This window comes from Morone saxatilis, unplaced genomic scaffold, assembly GCF_004916995.1.
Source record: "Morone saxatilis isolate NCDOM2014 unplaced genomic scaffold, NCSU_SB_2.0 Contig0, whole genome shotgun sequence".
NCBI classification, from domain to species: Eukaryota; Metazoa; Chordata; class Actinopteri; family Moronidae; genus Morone; species Morone saxatilis.
In genome coordinates this window covers 10597244-10605928 of record NW_023339650.1, presented here as the reverse complement: position 1 = coordinate 10605928, position 8685 = coordinate 10597244, and the positions used below count along the sequence as shown (strand labels likewise).

At 40.7% G+C, this 8685-nt stretch overlaps 1 protein-coding gene across 1 annotated transcript in view; it reads right to left on the bottom strand.

The window, feature by feature from the left end:
- stau2 (staufen double-stranded RNA binding protein 2) overlaps positions 1-8685 on the bottom strand; it is a gene marked incomplete at its 3' end in the record, with an annotated part of 79450 nt that overhangs the window by 24402 nt on the left and 46363 nt on the right. The window contains 1 exon segment of the mRNA XM_035652551.1: positions 20-133. Within this exon segment, the coding sequence (XP_035508444.1) occupies positions 20-133 (114 nt within the window).

Below are 8685 nucleotides of genomic sequence, written 5' to 3'. Positions count from 1 at the left end.
CACACACACACACACACACCTGGTCATGGCTGGCTTGGAGGGTGCTCCCGGTGCCGTGGAAAGTCATTTGCACAGGGGAGAGGGTCAGATAGGTCACAAAATCCTTACCACTCTGCGCATCACTGTACTGCACCTGGAAGAGAGGGCAAAGGTAGGCAAACTAAGTTACCCCAAAAGGAAATACAGGAAAAGATCAGTCAAAGCACAAAAGACAAGCCCACTGAAACATCTCAAGTTTTCAGTGGGAAGTGGTTGGCTTGAGAGTAAATCTTGCATGTCTAATTGCCACCACAGAGCATTTGTGGACGATTACCCCACACCATACAGAGATGGCAACGGAGGGGAATGAATGTAAGGATGTGTATGTGCAAGTGAAGGGGGGCATCCGAGGGGGTGGTGATGACATCACTGGCGACCCCTCATCATTGAGAGGTTAACTCTGCAGGCATTCCTAAATGCTGTGCAATCAGGACTGTTATGACATGATGCTCTTCTGGGACAGCCTGCTCCTGAGATCCAAGGGCTTTTGGTAATACTGCCTGCTTGTCTGCCCTACTTCTCACTGGTTCTCACTCGGAGCACATGTGTGTATTTGCATGTGTATGTCTGTGTACGTGCGCCTGTGTTTGCCTGGCCTACTTATGCCCAGGGCAGCTGCAGCCACCTTCATAAATGGCACAAATAACTTGGAGAAAAGAAAAAAAAAAAAGAGAGAAATATCTGACTGATGCAGAGAGACAAAGAACAGAAGGAACGAGAGAGAACATGACTGATTGAAAGTGGTTTTACACTTCAGTTATCAAACAAAGAAAGTAAGCTAGCAGGTATGAAATATAGCTGTGAACATAACAGGCTTCTAGCTACATCAGTACAAATGGTGTGTACTCAAAACTCACATAAGTCAGATCTAATAAAAAAAGGATAATTCTTGGTTTCTGAGCCATGATGAGTGGAATTTGTTAAAGCCAAACTGAATACCATAATCATGACGCACAAGTCCATTTCTGTTACTTTTGTAGTTCAGTGTTTGATTTCCGTAACAGCTAATATTATAGAAAGATGTGTCGGAAAAAAAGTTGATGTCAGTATCTACTGAATTTATATACAATGTGGGCGTTGGTTTGTCTCTGTATATTTTTGTTGGCTGAGGAGTTTGAAGTTATTACAATCCTTTAATCAACAGAAAACGTGTGTCACAACACAAAAGTGTGCGTGTCTTTTCTTCACTGGATCAAAGTTTCATCTTTCCTACAATTTGCTGGCTATACATGCTGAACTTGAGTGAACATACACGCACGCGGAGCGGCTGTATATGATCTGTGACTGAAAGCTTCCAGAGCGAGGTGTGTACGTCTCTCTGGATGAGTTATGATCATATGTGAAAAAGTGCGTCTGCTCCAGCCGGCCAGACACATGGACGTCTGCCCGTTAAGACGCAGACCCATTATAACATACGCGAACACACAGGAGGTACGAACACGTGCACGCAGAGATATGCACAAACAATGTGATGTTACGTACAGTACATGAGTAGACGCACACATACATACCGCTGTGCGTGTGCGCACACACCTGCTGACGAGGAGATGGGTCCACAGTGATAAATTGTGGAATGCTATCTGTTATGTGTATAAATGATGAATGTAGTAAAGTGAGCCGTGGAAAAAGCCTCCTCTGACAAGTTAATCTCTAATAAATTCTCCAGACTTCAACAATACGGAGAGAGAAAGAAAGAAAGAGGGGTGAAAAAACAGAGGAGGGGGACGTTTTAGGGGTAAGAATATAACAGTTCAGTACCAAGAATCGTATTCCAGAAGTTTGAACACGTATAAAAGGAGCTGGAAATACAGCTTCTGCCATAATCTTCTGTATTTAGCCTCAGTGTGAAGATCACAAAGATATGAATCTTTGTGTGTGTGTGTGTGCGCGCGTGTGGGTGTGTGTGTCCAGTGTGCTGGTTCCATTTAGGCAGTATAAAGGCCTGTGATGTATGGAGCAATCATGCTGTCTGATCGGCGGGCACTTCGCTCGGTTCATATATTGCGAGCTGTCAGGACTCCAGCCGAGGGTGAGGCCCTTCGATGGCGCTGGAGGAAAAAGACGCTCTCTCTCAGGCTCTCATTGTAAAGAGATGTATGCTTGGATATATATCAAATTACTAATAATTTCCAACTTCTCCCATTGTGAGTGTACATGCACACAAATGTGTATGTTCAGTTGATGGAAACTACCAATTATATCTGGTATCTCTGACCATGAGGGGGCAAAGATCATAACGTCCCTAAAACAACATAAAGCTTGTGTTATAATAATACAATATATTCATTATTAAATAAATGAAGTAAGTAAGTATCAGCCATTTCATGACCAAACACTAGGAAATATGCTTTACAAGCCTAACATCCAACGTCAGTGTTTAATGTCGCTTTTTAATTAGCATCCTATTATTGTAATCGAACTTCTGCTTAATGATCCCATTGCTGTTTTGTACAGACAGTCATGGTTCCCAGACGGGGTAAAGCCTAATAAATTTGGTGATCCCCTGACCTCTCCTCCAATGCAACCACTGGGCTGACGTTTGTGGTTTTGAGTGGCATATTTCAACAGCTACTTGATGAATTGCCATGAAATCTGGTACAGACGTTCATGTTCCCCACTGCATGACCTATAATAATGGTGATCCCTTAACTTTCCCTCTAGCAACATCATCAGGTCAAAATTTTAATTCAAACTTCGTGTTTAGTGCTAATTGGCAAGTGTTTACACGCTAAACTAAGATGGTGAACATGGCAAACATTAGACCTGCTAAAGACCTTTTTAGCATGCTGATGAATGCATTCAGTCCAAAGCACAAGTACAGGCTCACTAGCATGGCTGCTGACTCTTAGCCTTGTTTCCTCGTGTACTTATGCTCATGCGTTTTTCTATTCTTTTTCCTCATCTTATTCTGTCTGGAAAAACTGCTGTTGTACACCTCCAATGTCCATCGACGCTCTGTATGTGATATTGAACTACATAAATAAACATGACTTGCTCTAGCCACCAGCCAAATTCTGCTTAAAACAGCAAATTTGGCAGATCACCAAATGTCCCCAGGAGGTCTTACTTTCTTGGTGGCTTGTTGATAAAATAGTCAAAGTTACTGATTATTTTGGGGATTTTCCATCACCTCCTACCTGCAGGCAGGAAAGAAAGTTGCCAGCATCAAAGAACATTGCATCATCTCTTTTGCGTTGATTTGGCGGAAACTGAAATAACGAGCATCTTAAAAACAAGCCATCTATTCTCCCATCCAGGCTGTCTGTTTTGAGTGCATGTTTGTATGCATCTGTGAGTGCACGCATTCTAAACAGGCCTAACTAATCATCCCAGGTCCCAACTCAGAAAACAGCCTCTAATCCACTTCCTTTAGAGACAAAGAAGCAGGAAAGTTACGCAAGGCCTGCGATTGATCGGCGGCACTAAAGTGGAACGACCTCTGACATTTGGCTTCTAAAGCTGGATGGCTCCTCTTCAAATGCTCTTCTTCATTCGAAGAAACACAAACTAAAAAAAAGCAATCACAGTCATAGCGCTCATGCAGACATGCCTGAATGCATGTTAAGGGCACAAATATGCATGTGCACACCTACAAACCGAAATCCAAACAGACAAGGAGGGGGACACACACATAGATGCAAATGTCCATATCATTAGGACTGTGTTACACAATGCTGTCAAGGTAACTGCAAAACAAATACTTATTAGGTATGTTGTCATATTACTCCAGTTAAAACCACAGAACACAAGCACTGCAGGACTAAGAGCTTGATTCCAGACTAAGCCGAGTGCAGGCTGCAGAGTCAAAGAGCATGGAAATAACTTCCATTTTACCAAAATAAACAAGCCTGCTCAGCCGAGGGCGCTGTCATTGTTGGTGAGAAGCAATTAGAGGTCCGTGCGGAGCCACTTCAGTGGGGACATCAGGGGTCAAGAGTGTTTTAAGCACACTGTTAATATACCTTTCACTTCTCCGAATGGCAGGAGGTTGAGGGAAAACAAAGCTCCTCAGAAAACTTTGAAAGCACTTTGCCTGAGAGAAGTCTTCAGACAACGAGAGTTCCAAGTTCTGAGGAAACCAATTCATTATTAAGAACTTGACTGAACAGGGACGTGTGTTAAAATGATAAATCCAAAAGTAATGACAGTCATAACTGGAGTACAATATGTGCATCCAGATGACTAACCTATTGGAAGAACTGCTACCAATCTTAGTAAATATTGTTAAATAGCCTGAATGTGCCATGGTTACTTGCAGCCGTCTACAACAATATGTGCATGTAAAAATACTACTAGCATTGCTGTCATTAACCACTTGTATAATTATTAGTGTATTACATGTTATTGATAAGAAGTGCCCCTTGTTACCAATAAAAGCTACATCTTTGGCTTAACTCACCTGCTCCTCCGACTGGAATTTTCTCCTGTAACTGCTAATACAATGAAGTACTGCACAAAAGAGAGACTCGCTCTTTTAAAATAACTTTTATAGGTATTAAACACCCTCCAGACATGTATTGTAAGAGAAATTCCTCCAAAAGATTGAGAGTTGCTAATTCTCTGAAGAAATTACAGACCCTGTGCAATGGATTGAGTCTCTTTGTTTCATGCATCACGTAGAGAAAACCTCAGCACGGTTGTTATCTCCCAGATGTTCAGAATGCTCAAGTATACAGACAAACAATTGGTGACCTCCTGACAATTTAAGTGTTAATCTCATGTCAATGCCTTAGGCCTTCCTCAGTACAATCCTTTAATCTTACAATGTAAAACTGTCAGCAGATTCTCCCCTGATTTCCTCACAACCACAGAAATTCCATTGGCACTACCAAATCAATACATTGATTACTAAATGTACAATGTTCATTTCCCACAGTATTAAGACTGTGGAAAAGCAGATGCCATGACTATAATCCTAACTGTTATTGACAGCGACATGGTGATTAAACACGTACTGACTGAAGTCCAGAGGAGGAGGATTCTGGACAGGGGACTGACTCTCCCATGGTACATATTGGACATTTAATAAGCTTGAACATCTATAGGAGCTTTACCATTCAGCACTTTCAGGCCACTGATCTGTGTGCAGTATACTATGTTTGTAAAGGCTCACTGATGTTTGTTTTTCTGATTCTTTTCTCAATAAAGATAAGATATAGATAGTCTGTTTGTAACAATGTGTGTCTTCATTAAAATCCTTTAAAAAGGCATCTACACCTTCTATCACATTAAAAATTACATTAACTATATAGATTTTGTTCTTTTCTAAAGTTTTCCTGCTGGACGCAAGATGTCTCTTATTATATCACTTTCCATTCTCAGTGAATGTGCACTGGCTGCTTCAAGTTTCTACATCGCACTTGTAAAGGTTTCAGGATAAAGACTGCTTAGCTCACTTATTAACATGTTATAACTTGTTTGTGAAAAAAAAACCCGCTAATGCTAAAAATGCTAATTTGTGGTTTTACTGTGTTTACGTGAGGGACTTCTTTGCTGGAAGCAGTGACTTCTCTGGGTCTTGTCATTTCTGTGACGTTGCCAAGCTAGGTGGATTTATTTACCTTTGTACAGCGCCAGGATAGTTGTTTTTCCAGTGACAGATAATGTGCAGATAATGAAGAGAACTGTTTGGATTTCAAACAAAGTGCCAGGTTAACACACCCTTCCATCTCCCCATGCTTGGACTGTGCTGGCACACAGCTGTTATCACTGCCTAGTGATGAGAACTACATGAAATATGATCAATACTATCAAAATACAAAGAACAAAAGCAAGTACAAAACAAACAAAAAAAAAAGATTATGCTGCATATTCAAATTTGCAATATGCTGCGCTAGCACTTGAGGGTATTTGATTTAAAGGTTTGCAAATGGGCTTGATTGTGGTGTAAAAACATCATCACTCAGTTTTGCCAAACACACACAGAAACAGGCATACGCACCGACACGCACACAGAGGGCCACCATGCAAGCAGAGAGACTGTGCGCCGAGCCAGCACAGCATTAACGGTCTGATTTATACCACCGACAAAACTTGTTTTCGAAGATCGCTCTTCACACAAATATGCCGCAGAGCGCAGCTGGAAGCTATCACCCTGCCGCAGAAATCAAACGTGGTGGGATTAGCCATCCCAAAATGTATTTTCTAACGCAAATCCCAGAGTAAACAGAGAGTAGAGGAATGAGACGATGACAAGGAAGTTGGAAACAAACTGTTAGAGTCTTTGAACGTTTGTACCAGATCAGGCGTTTGATGTTGATACAGAGAGTCGGCAATGGAGATCAGGAAAGGAGGAAAAAAGTGTGGGGGGGGTAGAAACTGCCATGCGGGGTACAAGGTGTAGTCGGCACCATTTGAAGTGGTTTTTCTACACAGCCAAAGAAGGAAGCAGAGAGAGAGAAGAACAAACAACGCGGAAGTGTGAGAAATCCTGGGAACTGTACTGAATGGATTTCAACACCAGCCACCCGCCAAGGATAGTGTTTTCATTAACATGGGATTTCCAACATAGAAGTTCTGATTCCAGCGCCGCGAAGAGTACAGGCCCTCCCTTTTCTCCAAATCCATCTCCCAAGTTAAGCCTGTCATGGCTAGATAACATAACTCAGCTGATCGCTATCTCTGCTGTGTTATTGCGTTAGGATACAGCAGGTGGACGGGACTGATAGATGAAGTAGATACCATTCAACTCTTCCAGACACAATCTGGAATGTTATAGTACAGTATGCTGATCTTTGATCGCCATATGTAAGAGAATATTAACAATTTGGAAAATGTTGCAATATCCTGTGTCACAGAGAGATGTAACATCTGGCACTGTGAACTTGCAGCAGTATGTATCGTTTTATGGTATACAATGGTATGAAGATTGATGTTATCGTACTCTGTACATTTGCTTATTTGCTGTATTAAATGTTCCTGCATTAGTGTTATTAAATTGATTAAAAAAAACTTCTTTTTTGATTCCCTTAAAGTAAAAATTGTACCTGCTAATTATAATTATTGAACCGTGACATTTTCTGAGACATAACATGAGAATCTCCTACCGTTGCAACTAGTGCTGGACGGTATACCAGATGAACTAGTGGTTTGAATTTCCCATATGACAGGAAATTTTCATGTACCGCCATATGTTTAGCTGAAACAACTGCTGTAGCTCTTCAATAGGCAGCAATATTGTTTTCACAGTGAAGAGCGTAACGGTCCGGGCAAGCTGTGTAGCGTGTAATGAGACGGGGGACCTATTAACTGCATACCCTTCTTACTCAGTTCCTTTATAACACAACTATTAAGAACCCACAACTAAACTCTCTTTAACAGAACAAAACACCATGACACACAACAATCTGTGACCGTCTGATGCTTATCAAATGCTGCATATGAGGCTTATCTTTGTAGATTTCTTTATTTCCCAGCACAAAAGGGTGGAAACAGAATAATAAATATCCCTAACATGATGACATTAAAAAGTTTTAAAGGCCAGGTCATGCAAAAATAAATAAATACGGTTATATAACTTGAAACTGCCAGAATATTATTTCTGTTAGTTGCAAACCTTATATATTTAATACCACACATAAGATTGATCCTGCACTCATGATTTGAGAGACTCAACTCTGCACACACAATCAAATAATTCAAGCTACTCTATCTGGTTATGCAGGTCATCAAAACTCCACAGGCTGGTTAAAATCTCTGCAACAATACTCAAAGTGGTTCTGTCATATTTTCCATTTGTACAACCAGAGCACCTCAGGAGGGGTGTAATTTCTAATTCATGCTGAAAAGGTGCTACATTCACTGTACCTGCCAATTACCGAGGAATATGGCTTACTGTATTATGCGCAGCAAAAATAATGAGATGTCTGCTTACTGTTCTGCGTCACATTGTTTTCATGCACCTCTGTTTTAATAAGATTAATCTTATCTATATACAGTATAACCACAAAAGGCGGGGGTGACGGAAAAGTCTAAATGCCAAATCAACCGGTCTTCATAGGATTTAAAGTGAAGACAATGTCACTTTTGAAAGAAGCATCAACACACTCTCTCTCTCACAGATTGAATTCATTAGCAATAAAACACAATTCATTTGCTCAATTCAATACACTGAGGTGGTTTTGCAGTTAAAGCCTTACTTGGTCTGGTATGACTAGAAGCTTATGGTGGCTAATGTTAGCAAACCTCATGTAAATATTACTGTATAAGGAACATCACTGTGTAGGTTTGCAAGACTCTTCTCCACTTGCACTGGTGTTACATTAGTTTAGCATTTTAGTCCCATTACTGTCACTTGTAGCCACAGTGACCTCTGTTCAGCACAGTCTTGCTTTAAATGTGGGTTTCCACATTGTGGTGTCTGTTATGAACTAACTACTGTGTGTTGCTTTAGTTGAGAGCATGATTTATAGCTCAAGTGATATACAGATGTAAACAAATTAGGTCCACTCATCCAAAGCATAAATCTGATAAAAGAATATGATGCACAAACAGTAGGCTAAGATTATCTTTATCCTTTAAAAAAAAAAGAACAAATGTAATCACACCAGGTTGCACACATGCCCACCACTGGCCACTGATGTAACTGGCATAGTTATAATTTGACGTAACAAATAAAAGCAGCATGTGATCACACACACACACACA